General features: G+C 37.2%; 1 protein-coding gene across 4 annotated transcripts in view; it reads right to left on the bottom strand.

Moving 5' to 3' along the window:
* Nucleotides 1-14,009, bottom strand: part of Scn1a (sodium voltage-gated channel alpha subunit 1) — a 142,803-nt gene that overhangs the window by 51,167 nt on the left and 77,627 nt on the right. For 2 of the 4 annotated variants that reach the window (XM_027420265.2, XM_027420266.2), the window contains exons 3-7: nucleotides 13,049-13,167; nucleotides 10,669-10,758; nucleotides 8,822-8,950; nucleotides 7,379-7,470; nucleotides 6,564-6,833 (exon numbers count right to left, since the gene is read on the bottom strand). In XM_027420265.2, coding sequence (XP_027276066.1) covers nucleotides 6,564-6,833; nucleotides 7,379-7,470; nucleotides 8,822-8,950; nucleotides 10,669-10,758; nucleotides 13,049-13,167 — 700 coding nt within the window. Of the gene's footprint in view, nucleotides 1-6,563; nucleotides 6,834-7,378; nucleotides 7,471-8,821; nucleotides 8,951-10,668; nucleotides 10,759-13,048; nucleotides 13,168-14,009 lie in introns of those variants that run through there. The other 2 variants (XM_027420267.2, XM_027420269.2) reach the window with 2 other exon arrangements.

The raw sequence follows: 14,009 nt of genomic DNA, 5'->3' as shown, positions 1-14,009 counted from the left end.
GTAAGAATACAAACAACAGCCAGGGCAATATGTCATTACTAAAGCCCAACCATTACACTACAGCAATCCCAAATATTCCAACACAGCTGGAGCACAAGAAAATAACCTTAAAAGCAACTTAATGGTGATGATAGAGGTCCTTAAAGAGGAAATGTGAGACAAGTTTGTTAGGGATCAAGTGGAATAGGTTATTCAGAAGTCAATTCTCAACCTGGCATTGGAGGAAAATAAAAGAGGTATGTGTTGGGGGGGGGGAGAGCCTGGAGAGATGACTCAGAGGTTAAGAGCGATGGCTGTTCTTCCAGAGGTTCTGAGTTCAATTCCCAGCAACCACGTGATGGCTCATAATCATTTATATGAGATCTTGTGCCCTCTTCTGGTATTCAGGCATAAGTGCAGACAAAATATTGTATATATAATAGATCTTAAACAAACAAACAACTACAAAAAGAGGAAATAAATTAATCCCTTAAACAAATCCAGGAAAAGATAACCAAAAATTGGAGGAAATAAATAAATTTCTTAAAAGACTACCAAGAAAAAGCAAACAAATGAATAGTTGTCAGAAACCAGTAAAATTATTCAAGACCTGAAAATGGAAATAGAAGCAATAAAACTACAGATGTAAGCATCACCAACAGAATACAAGAGATGGAATAGAGAATCTCAGGAGTTGAAGAAACAATAGTAGAAACAGATTCATCAATAAAAGAACATGTTAAATCTAAAAAAAAAAAATCCTGGCAAAATATATCCAGGAAATCTGGGACACTATTAAAAGACCAAACCTAAGAATAGTAGTAATAGAAGAAGGAGAAAATTCTTAGCTCAAAGGCCAAGGAAATATTTTTAACAAAATCATAGAAGAAAATTTTCATAATCTAAAGAAGGACAGGTGTATAAAGGTACAAGAAACTTATAAAGCATCAGATAGATTGGACCAGAAAAGAAAGACTCCTCACCACATAAAATGAAAACACTCTAATACAGAACAAAGAAATAATATTAAAAATTGCAAGAGAAGAAGGCTAAATAACATATAAGGCAGACCTACTAGAATTACACTTGACTTCCTATGGGAGACTCTAAAAGACAGAAGGGCCTGGACAGATGTGCTTCAGACTCTAAGAAGCCACATATACCAGCACAGACTACTAAACTAAGAAAATCTTTCAATCACTATAATTGGAGAAAATAAGATATTTCATGATAAAGTCAAATTTAAATAGTATCTATCCACAAATTCAGCCCTACAGAAGGTACTAGAAGGAAAATTCCAACCCATAAAAACACTTCATACTCATCAAATGAAAAATCCACCAAGATGACATCCCAATTCCTAACATTTATGCTCCAAACACAAGAGCACCCATATTTGTAAAGGAAATGCTACTAAAGCTTAAATTACACATTGATCCTCACACATTTAATATTGGGAAGCTTCAATACTCAATTCTCACCAATGAAAGATCATCCAGGAAAAAAACTAAACAGGGAATTACTGGAGCTAACAGAAATTATGACCCAAAGGGACCTAATAGCTGCAGAGCATTTTACCCAAAAACAAAAGATTTAGGACCCCAGACTGATAGATGGGAAACCAGCATAGGACTGTTCCAGACTCCCTGAACGAGGATTTCAGTTTGGAGGTCTGGTTAATCTACGGGGCCTCTGGTAGTGGATCAGTATTTATCCCTAGTACAGGAATGAACTTTGGGAGCCCATTCCACATAGAGGGATACTCTCTCAGTATAAACACATGGGGGAGAGTCTAGGCCCTGCTCCAAAGGATATGGCAGACATTAAAGATCCCCCATGGAAGGTCTCACCTTCCCTGGGGAGCAGAAAGGGAATAGGATAGAGGGTCAGTTGGGGCCAGGGGAGGAGGAAAGGGAAAAGGAACTGGGATTGACATGTAAAACAAGCTTGTTTCTAATTTAAATAAAAAGGAGAAAAAACACAATACACTTTTAATTTAAATAAAAAGGAGAAAAAAAAAACCAATACATTTTCTTCACAGCACCTTATGGAGTATTCTCCAAAATTGACCACAAAGTTGGTCACAAAGCAAGTACCAAGGGATACAAGAAAATTGGAATAGCCCCCATCATTCTATCAGACCACCATGGATTAAAGTTGGATTTCAACAATAACAAATTCATACAAATTTATGGAAACTGAACAACTCTCCACTAAATTACCACTGTGTCAAGGAAGAAATAAAGAAATTAAAGACTTCCTAGAATTCATTGAAAATGAATGCACAACAAGTTAAACTTAAGGGACACAATGAAAGCAGTGCTAAGGGTCATAGCACTAAGTGCCTTCTTAAGAATTTGGAGAGATCTCTTCCTAGCAACTAAACAGCACAGGAGAAAGCTCTAGAACAAAAAGAAAACCTAGCAGGAGTAGAAGGCAGGAAATAATCAAACGCATGGCTGAAATCAATAAGATAGAAACAGAGAACAATATAATCAAGGAAACAAAATAGGCAAACAATTATCCAAACTAATTAAAAGACATAGAGAGAATACCCAAATAAATAAAGTCAGAAACTAAAAGGGGGATATAACAATAGACACTGAGGAAATCCAGAGAACCATTCAGTCATACTTCAAAAGCCTGAACTCTATAAAATTAAAAAATCTTAAAGAAATGGACAAACTTTCTTGATAGATACCACTTAACAAAATTATCAAGGTCAGGTAAATAATTTAAATAGACCTATAACCCCTAAGGAAATAGAAGGAGTCATTAAAAGTCTCGCTCCACCCAAAAATAAAAAGCCCAGGACCAGATGGTTTCAGCTCAGAATTCTGCCAGACATTCAAAGAAGAAACTAATACCAATAATCCTCAAATTATTCCACAAAATAGAAACACAAAGAACATTTCCAAATTCTTTTTATGAGGTCACAATTACCCTGATAACCCAAACCACACAAGGATTCAATGAAGAAAGAGAACTACAGACCAACTTCCCTCATGAACATTGACACAAATATACTCAGTAAAATACCGATAAACTGAATCCATGAACACATCAAAATATCATCCACTACAATCAAGTAGGCTTCATCCCAGAGATGCAGGGATGATTCAACATATGAAAATCAATGTAACAATCAACGTAATCCACTATGTAAACAAACTAAAAGAAAAAAATCCACATGGTCATCTCATTAGATGCTGTAAAAGCCTTTGGCAAAACCTAAAACACCTTCAAGATAAAAATCTTGTAGAGATCAGGAATAGAAAGGCCATACTTAAACATAATACAGACAATATGCAGCAAGCTGACATCGAACATCAAATTAAATGGAGAGAAACTCAAAGCAATTCCACTAAAAACAGGAAAAGGACAAGTCTTTCCACTCTTCATAAAAGTTTTAGCTAGAGCAATAAGCCAACTAGGAGAGATCAAGAAGATAAAAATTGGAAAGGAAGAAGGGGACATGAGGCTAACCAGCCAGATCAACCGAATCAATCCTGGCAATCAATGGGGTGACAGATGTCACAGCCGGATCCCCCTCACATAGTCTAAGTTATCACTATTTGCAGATGATATTATAGCATACATACATGACCCCCAGAATTCTATCAGGGAACTCTTACAGCTGATAAACATCTTTAGTGAAGTGGCTGGATATAAGATTAACAACAACAACAACAACAACAACAAAATAAACCCAAAAAAACAAACAAAAAAGCAATGATGGAAACAAAACAGTAGCCCTCCTACATACAAATGATAATTAAAGGGACTGAGAAGGAAATGTGGAAAACACCACCCTTCACAATAGCCACAAATAATATAAAGTGTCTTGGTGTAACCAAACATGGGAAAGACCTGTTTGACAAGAACTTCAAGTCTTTGAAGAAATTGGAGAAGATATCAGAAGATGGAATGATCTCCCATGTTGATGGATCAGTAGGATTAACATAGTAACAATGTTAATCCTACGAAAAGCAATCTATACATTCAACATAATCTCCATCCAAAATCCCAACATAATTCTTTACCAGCCTTGAAAGAACAATACTTATTTTCCTATGGAAAAACAGCAGCAGCATCAACAAACTCAGAATAGCTAAAACAATCCTGTGCAATAAAAGAACTTCCACAGGTATAATCATCCTTGATTTCAAGCTCTACTAAAGAGATATAATAATAAAAACTGCATGGTATTGTCATAAACCAGACATGTGGATCAATGGAATCAAATTGAAGACCGAGGCATAAATCCACACACCTATGAAAACCTGATTTTTGACGAAGAAACCAAAATTATAAAATGGAAAAAAGAAAGCATTCCAACAAATATTGCTGGTCTAAATTACTGGAATCGACATGTAGAAGAATGCAAATAGATTGATATCTATTACCCTGCACAAAATTCAGGTTCAAGTGGAACAAATACCTCAACATAAATTCAGACACACTTGATAGAATATAAAGCATTGACACAGGAGAAATCAAGCTGGAACATCTGGATCTCCCTGGGAAGAGGAAATAGAAGAGATTTTGTGGGTGGACTGGGGGGTGTGTGGGGAAAGGAACATGAGGGAACAGGTAGCAGAGCAATGGTGGGGAGAGTACTCAGAGAGAAGACTGGCTCTGCTGGGCATTTCAGGATGAGGTTGAAACTTGGTGTGTGGAAACTCCCAGGAATCTACAACGATGACCCCAGCTAAGATTCCTAGCAAAAGAATATACTAGCCTGAACTGGCTACCTCCTGTAACCAGGCATAACTTCCGGTGGAGGGATTGGGACACCAACCCAGTCACATAACCTTAGACCCACTGTCTGTATGTCTGACCTATGGGATGTGCTGAGGTAAGGGTGACACAGAGGTTGTGAGAGTGACCAACCAATGACTGGCCCAGCCTGACATATCCAAGAGAGTGAGCTCACCCCTGAAACTGCCTGAAGCACCAGGAATCAGAGGAAGGATAGTCCAGAGGCATAAGATAGAACCAAACATGCCTAGAGGGAAAAATGTTAATGTGATGATGCCTAAAGATATTTTGCTATGATTATAGGTTAGTGCCTAGCCCATTAGTCCTCAGCGAAGCTTCATCCAGTAACTGGTGGAAACAGATGCAGAGACCCACAGTCACACATTAAGCCTAGCTCAAGGAATCCTGCTGAAGAGAGGGAGAAAGATTTGTAGGAGCTAGAGGGTCAAGGGCATCACAAGAAAACCCACAGAATCAACTAACCTGGGATCACAGGGGCTTACAGAGACTGAAACAACAAACAGGGAGCCTGGAGGGACTGACCTAGGTTCTCTGCAAATATATGACAGTTATATAGCTTGATTTTCCTGTGAGACTCCTAACAGTGAGAGCAGGGGCTGTCTCTGACTCTGTTGCCTGTTTTTGGGACCCTATTCCTCATATTGGGTTGCCTTGCCCAGTCTTAATACAAAGGGAGATGCTTAGTCTTACTGCAACTTGATATGCCTTGTTTTGTTGATATCCAACAGAGGTCTGCTCTTCTCTGAATAGAAATGGAGGAGGAGAGGATTGGGGTGGGCAGATTGGGAGTGTTGGGGGAGGGATTAGTGGGAGAACCGTGTTCTAACTTTCCTTGCTTCTGAAATACTGCTATAGAAAAATACTGTAACTAAAGGAAAGGAACAGAAAATTTTACTTATTTCATCATCACTTTAAAAAGAGAAATATGTGGGACACTTCTTTTTCCATTCTTTCATAATTGATTTGTTCAATATCAATGATTTGAGTTAAATTCTTTACACTAAGATAAGCTGATTCCTATAACTTCATTGATTAACCTGGCTTTTCAACTGATGTCATTTGAGTTAAATTGACTTTACTGTTTTCTTCTTTGATGTTGCTTTACAAATAGAATATTATTACTTGTGTCTTTCACTTCATTTCCCTACAATAACAATGGAATCTAGCCTACAAAAAGTATTTCATCATGTATTAAGCCATGTATTGTCAACAATATTTCCCTCTATCCTTGCACTCTGGCCTCTGCAGTAATTTTTAGTGGCCACATTTAGCAAAAGGTTTTCACAAACTATATTTTCTTTGGTTGTAACAGCTGTCATATGTGGAATGTACACTGATGTATTATCCTAGGGAAATTCTCCCTTGCTCAATTCATTAGCCTTGTATATGATGATACAATAGAAGGTAATACTCAACAGTAACAATTAGAATAGCTATCAAATTATACATTATATGTGCAAACCATGGGTAAGCTGGTTAACAAAATTCTTCTTAAAATTATTCAAGAAGATACAAATGGCCTATTTAACATTCATGGAAGGTGCTAGTGGTGTGGCTCAGTAGTACAGCACCAGCTCAACTTGTGCAAAGTCCTGGGTTTGATCACAGTGCTCCTGTTAAAGAAAACAAGCAAAATCCAGGAGAAAGAAATGCCAAATAAAAATAGAGGTTCAAATATTTTAAGAATTTACATCAGATAATTTTTAAGTGATTACAACTTCCTTGGGATCACCGTTTACTAGTCCATGAATAGACAGAAGACAAACATTGAAAGAGTAAGTACACAAAATGGTAATTCTTACTTGAATCTTGAATATATGATTTCCAGTCAAACTCAAACACGGTTTCATTTACAAGTGTGCCATTATAATCTGTAGTTATATTCTTCTCAATGCTATGTTCCTCAAGGGAAGCATTGGTGGGGGGCCACTGCACACATTTATTCCTCAGGTTGCCCATGAACAGCTGCAGCCCGATTAGAGCAAAGACACTGAGACAGAACACAGTGAGGATCATGACGTCAGACAGCTTCTTCACTGACTGGATCAGGGCCCCCACGATGGTCTTCAGGCCTGAAAGAAAGAAGCCATTATTATTAAGTCTTAAGCATCTGAAATAATAAATAAATCCTTCACAGTATTCTCTTGAAAACATTGAGCCAATGTGTAAGTCCCCAAACCCTGCCCATAGCAGGTACATTTTTGATATAAAAATAATTCATAGTATTACTTCATTTTAAAACAAATATTTCATGTTGGTGAAGGCTATTCATTACCATGTTATTATTTGTCTTTTGTTAGAAAAGAATAAGATTGTTTTGCACAGGTATCAATAGATATAAACTTAATTCATATAATAGGGAACAAATCCTTAATAACATTGACATTACAAAATACATTTTAAAGTAGAAACTGTTTGGATTGCACATTAGAGTGTCCATCCATTAAACACAAAGGCTGATAAAGCCTGTAGGGACAATATGAGTAAGACTATGTGAAGCACTCTGTCTTATGATTCTCAACTTTCCATAATAATGAATGTCAACCAAGGAGGCCCAATTGAAAAAGTGCCAGAGCTAATTTGGTTCTTAACCTATACGCCTGCACATAGCTCTCACCTGGAATGACTGAAATAGTTTTCAATGCTCGAAGAACTCTGAACGTTCTCAACGCTGAGACATTGCCCAGGTCCACAAACTCTGTCACATATCTGTAGTGGGGGAGTTCACACACAAGTACAGTAACAGGATGCAAAGAGAGACTTGTAGGTACAATTACATTATGCTCTATACTAATCACATCTTATCTAGAATTGATGAAATAGTGTTTAGACTCAATGCTCAAAAAATCCAAAAGCTGAAAATTAATTAAGGGGTAAATAAGCCATGGGCTATGGTTTTAGTTGGAAAAGAAATACTATATGAAACCATTCGACAGAAATTTAGCTATTATAATAGATTGCCTATTGCTCTACCTTTCAAAATGCATTTCCTAACATAACTTTTGAATAAAAGTTGGATAAATTAACAATAACACTTTATGTGGCCCAAAGTTTCTCTGTCATTATTTCTTATTCTCAAGAAGGAGAGTCTCAAATGCCAACCTGTAAGTTGTGGCTGAAAGGCACGTGGATGGATTTCCTAATCTGATCAGATATGAAGTTATAAAATTAAAACCAGACAGCCAGTATTTACACTTCTGAGCATGTCAATACCATCTCTCCTTTTGTCTATCCCTTCAGACCTGCTAATGCTCAGAAACTCAGCCCCCAAAGATGGGGTAAGTGGAGCTGGTCCATTATCCTCCACATGTACTATTGCCTACTCCTGTTATTTTCAGCTTCTCTTTCTGGAGGCAGTTCATCACTTGCAAAAGGGAGAGAACACGAAGGTGAGAAATGAGCATAGGACTAGTGTAAATTGAAAAGATTTACACTGAGTAAAATAAAGAAGGCCATAAAGAAAGGGGTGAATAAGAAATTAGTCAGAAGGGAAATAGAAGTAGGGTGTGTCTGCTTATAATCCTTAAAGATCAGTTTGTTCAGGAAATAACAATTTCTTAAGTTTATAAGTTCATAATACATTAAATTCCTTTTTTGTCATGTGATCTTATTTTCAGCATATTTTGCTGCATGACGACCTGCTTTCCACTATTCCACAAAGCTATCAAAGAAGCTGCAGGAAGGGTGTACATAGCATGAATAAGAAAGATAAGTGCAAACGGAGCCAGTACAAGTTTTGCTGCTGTGAATTTTGAAAACCATCCTCCAGGTCATGTGGTAAACAATTTACACTTCTATCTTATGGAGTGTTTTTGTGAGAAGACTGACATATATAAAATTTTCAGATAGATCTTCATTGATATTAAAATTATCGTTGCAACTACTCCACATGGACTAGTGGAATGGGCTTATTCTCTTGAGGTAGACATTAAAACATAGAGGTCAATTGCCTAAATCATGCCAGAATGGTTTACCATTGAGGCATACTGTTTAAAATCCTGAGCTTGGACAAAAGACCAAACTATATTCTCCTCTGAAGTTTCCAAAAAGAGTCACTTACGCAAATGTAATGACAGTGAAGTCAAGCCAGTTCCACGGGTCACGAAGGAAAGTAAAATCTTCTAAACAGAAACCCCTTGCAATAATTTTTATTAGTGACTCGAAAGTATATATTCCTGTGAAGGTGTACCTAGGAACAAGTAGTCACAAATAGTTAAGGACATTGTAGTTTCACGCAGAGTACATCACTTTCCTAACAGTCTGTCAGTGGAAAACATAGACACCTGAAAAGAAAACTAAGCCACTTGATTTTCGTTCCATAGAAATAAAACATCACATTAACTTAAACTTAACTTCTCTGATGGTTAATTTTAAAAGACAAGTTGACAAAACCTACAGCTATTGGAGAAGAGAGTCTCAATGAGTGTTTAGCTAGCTCTGGCTGGCTTGTGAGCACGCTGACTGCCTTAACTGCTGTGGGAAGAAACACCTTGAAATTAGGCCAGGAAGATGGTGGCTCAAGTCTTTAATCCCAGCACTTGGGAGGCAGAGGCAGGCAGATCTCTGTGAGTTCGAGACCAGCCTGGTCTACAAGAGCTAGTTCCAGGACAGCCTCCAAAACTACAAAGAGACCCTGACTTGAGAAACCAAAACCAAGCCCCTGCCTCCCCTCAAAAAACCCCCAGAAATTAGGTGGCACCATTCCTTGTTTGGGGGCCCTAGACTGCATAAGAGTAGAGAATGCTAGCTGCTAAACATGCACACATGTGTACTGTCCCTGCTCTTGCCTGTGAATGTTATGTGACCAGCTGCTTCAAGCTCCTGTCCTGATCTTCTTGAAATAACAGTGAAATCTAGAATTGTGAACTAAAATAAACTCTTTCTCCCTTACTTTGTCAGATTATTTTATCATAGCAACAGAAATGAGACCAGAATAAGTACCTACAATATGAATGGTCATTTTTTAAAGATACCATCACAGCAGTATAAGAAATACATGCCATGCCCAGTCAGTCTAGCTACTTTCAGAAATGGCTTGGCCTCAGCAGAAGCAGAGTCTCCCAAGAGTTAGCCAGTGAGGACACGGCTTGCAATCGACAATCATTAATATGAAAAAGCATATGATGACTCTCCCTTAGAAGGAAAACAATCTCAATCTCAATATTTTTAAAAGGTTTGTTTTTTAAGTTAGTTGTGTGTTTGTGTCTTGCATGCTAACTTAAATACTTGCAGAATATATCCTGTAAACAGTTTATTCTTTTTTCATAATCTGTCCATTTTCTCATTGGCTCCCATCTAGAGGCATTGAAAGAAGAGGCTTTGGAAATACTGTGTGCATGTTATGGTCAGCAGCCAGAGAGTTACAGGGGACAGAACATGGGCAGTTTAAGCAGATACAATAGCCAGCACTGGAACAGCCATAGCTACAGTTATCACAATTGTGACTCTCTTACAGAATGGTAGCCCCAACATGAAGAGATGGTCAATACTAGATCCTATAGGAAAACTGTTGAGTATTCTCTTGGACTTCTGTTAACTCCTAACTATAATGCCTGGTGAGCTAGTGCTTGCCTTTAATCCCAGCACTTGTGAGGCAGAGGAGAGCAGAACCCTGTGAGTTCAAGGCCAGCTTGGTCTACAGAGTAAGTTCTAGGACAGCTAGTCACACAGAGACACTCTGTCTTGAAAAACAAAACATAATACCAACTACAAGGTAAAGGGAAAACCCACATCCAACACTAGTAAGTCTGGGACTCAGAGAACTTTGTCTTAGTGTACAGTTGTGTCTACAAATGGCTTTATCAAGTATACTCTTCAGTTTTATTTAAAGGATACATTGAAACATGGTTTCAAAATTTCAAATGTATGTACATTTATAAATATCTAAAAATATACAATTGAACTTACTCTACATTCTTTGTCCAGTCAGGAGGGTTGCTCATTGTCATAAACACACAGTTTGTCAAAATAGTGCACATGATAAGCATGCTGAATAATGTAAATTAGTGTTAAGGAACACACAGAAGAAAGCTCATGTGTTACATTTAAAAAATAATAATACCAAATCTCAGTGCAACAGGATTCATGGATATGCATGTGCCTGTGTATTAGCTAATCACTTTAGATTTCACTTGCTTCATCTGTTAAGTACACATAATAGTGTGACCTCCACAATTTCAGATTAAATGAGAATGTGGGCAGTATAAGACTACAAGCTGCCACTGCAGCTGTTTCTAAACCAGTGTGATTACCTCCCAGAGAGCTTGTGGGGGGTTCTATTTCTGTGTTATATGAATTTGCAACATTCTTGAGCAGAAAGTATTAATTTGAACCAATTGACACAATGAGAATAGTAAATTATTGAGGGAGGTGCATTTCTGCAATAGCAAAATTTCTTCAACAGTGAATGGAATTTATGAATGAATACACCTTATGGTCAAAGCAGAGTATTGTGAAAAGTGCTGGGTTGCTGTGTTTTCAGTGAGTTTATTCAGGTACAACAGCATTGGAGAAGATGAAAAGGGGCGCTCTTGAAGGTCAATGCTTAACATCACTTGAGTGTAATTGAAATTCCACACAGCAACATGCTCATGGGTCAGTCACTTGTCCTCTGTGCATTCACCTCCCTATGACTCCACCTACATCCACAGACAGATATTAACCATTGACAAGCTGTGTTGTTTGGCTGTAGATTAAAGAAGGTAATGTATGTAAAATGCTTGCAAACAACGTCTTTAGAGAAGTGTGCATTCAAATGAAGAAAATGTCATAAGATTGTAGCTCTGAAAGCGGCCTTAAAAGCATTTTAGAAATCACAGAAATGATGTCTAAAGTCTGCAGAAAACAGATGGTTGATACAGGATCCTAAAATACATGTTTTCTGCTAGAACATCACGTATTCTTTCTACTACAGTTGATTGGCCAAACGAAACATTTCCATTAGGTGTAAAGAATGTTTTCAGCAAATGTCCACATGATGGCACTAGAAATACAAACTAAGATAGAAAAGCTTTTAGATGGTAAAACAGGTAATTTAGAAATTTTTTTAATATGATAACTCCTTTGACAGTATAAAGGAATTACTTGTAATCAACTTGGCTCAAAAAGAGAATGACATTTATTTTTGTTGGTTTTTAAATTGGGTTTGCTACTGTTACTATTTTGCTTTCTGTTTTTTTTTTTCTTCCCCCTTTTGTTAGTGTAGTGCTGGCTTTTGAATTTTTTTTAAAGCTTCTTATTTATTTATTCAGTTAGTTACTAATTTTGTACTGTTTGGGGAACAAATCAAACCCAAGGCTTTGTGCTTGTTCAACTCTTTAGATTTGAGAATGTAAAATTTATTTTAATCTTGCTAGTATGACCTTATAATACTTATAATAGTATTTTTATATTAATTATGACCAAGGCCATCAAAAGAAATTCAGTCATAATTGATTTTTTTCACTGATCAATATCCACATTGGAACTTAGTTGCAGAAGCCTTTGACCTCCAGTGGGAACCACAGAACTGAGCTTCCTTCAACCTTTTAGACCAGCTTTAGTTCTTTTATGAACATCCTGCCTTTACTAAACAGGCAGTTTTGTAATGCGGAATCATATTCAGTGGCTTAAATTTGATATTCAGCCAATATGACTGTATTTCATATAAATCATCAGAAAAGTCGAAAATTTTGCTAATCTTGGAGTCTCTTGAGATTCTTGTGTGCTTGCAAGTTCATTCTGAGGTCCATTAAAATGGCATATATCATATCTGTGGCTAACCTGTATTTTATTTTGAAAGTAGATTTTTTGTTATATAATTTCAATAAAAATTCTATAGAACTCTGTATAGATGGTAATAAACATGGTTTTGTTGCACACAACGTAAGGGATTCAATGCATATATAATAGCTGGTATCAATTGTCAATCTGACAGAATTGAGAATTGCCTAGGAGACAGGCCTCATTGCATGCATCTGGGGAGTTATTTTGACTGCTTTGTTAATTCAGATGGGAAGACCCATCTACAGTGGCTGGCACCATTCCCTGGCTAGGATCCTGGAGTGCAGACAAGGGTTAAAGGATGGAGGTGTGCCTCAGTGGTAGAGTGTTTGCCTGGCATATCCAAGGCCCTGGGTTCAATTCTCATCACAATAAAACAGAAAAAAAAAAAAAAAGATTTGTGTGACCAATGAATGGCGCTAGTAAATGTGATAGAAGCTATAGTGTATGCACATTTTAGTTATTCATATATCTATACAACACAATTTATACAAAAAGTTAACATAAATCACTTCCAAAAGGATATGAATGAACCAAAATCTTAATAGCTATTTTCCTAAGAGGATTGAAGGGAGTTAAAATGTACAGAGCAGAGGTGGCACTGAACCGGAAGATGGCCTTCCCTTTATTCAATACTATAAAAGTCTGTAAGATAGGAACAAACACAGAAGCATAAACTCTACTTTCCATTTTCCAATAGTGTTACAGTCAATAATTCCAATTTGTACACCAAGGAGCATCACTACTGATGTGTATGCTGAACACCAGCTCTCTCTGCATCATTTATGTCCTAGAGAGGAAACCTATGACAGTTCTTACCTTCCAGCACACACTTACCTGAGTTTGTCCACCACTTAGGAGAATGTCCTTATTTTCTTAATATTTTAAGTGTCTTAGTTAGGCCAAAGTTTGACATGGGGACACATTTCATTTTCATTCTAAAATGCATTAAGAATTCCTTTTCATAATGATTTGTTTGCCTAGGTCAAATATTTGGAAAATTAATCCTGTAGAATGCAAAATCATTCAACAGAACTGAATGTTTTAAAAATAAATATTCCTTCACTATCTGTGCTTATAAAATAATCATTATCACTCCGATGGTAATAGAAAACAGAAGGAGCTGCCATCGAGCACACTTGGGTTAGATGGATAGCATCCAGTCATTGATTTCTGGAGGCCAAGCTCCCTGGAGAGTATCCTGTTGACCAGGAGTGCTAAGTTCCGTATTGGGATCTCTGAGTTAGCTGACACATTGAATTCTAATCCCAGTTGACTCCCAACTGCATGGAGGAAAAGATCAAAGTCCCCAGAGAACTCACGATCCAGAATTATGAACAGAGTTCATCCCAAAAGTTGGACTTACTACACAGCAAGAGAGCAGAGACAAGAAAACAGAAAATAATGACTCACCATGCAATGGAGCACAATGGAACACTCTGACACAGTTCTTCTAAGGCATTCATCGATACTCAGACTGTGTGTAG

This window comes from Cricetulus griseus, chromosome 6, assembly GCF_003668045.3.
Source record: "Cricetulus griseus strain 17A/GY chromosome 6, alternate assembly CriGri-PICRH-1.0, whole genome shotgun sequence".
Taxonomy (NCBI): Eukaryota; Metazoa; Chordata; class Mammalia; order Rodentia; family Cricetidae; genus Cricetulus; species Cricetulus griseus.
This window is presented reverse-complemented; position numbering and strand designations above follow the sequence as displayed.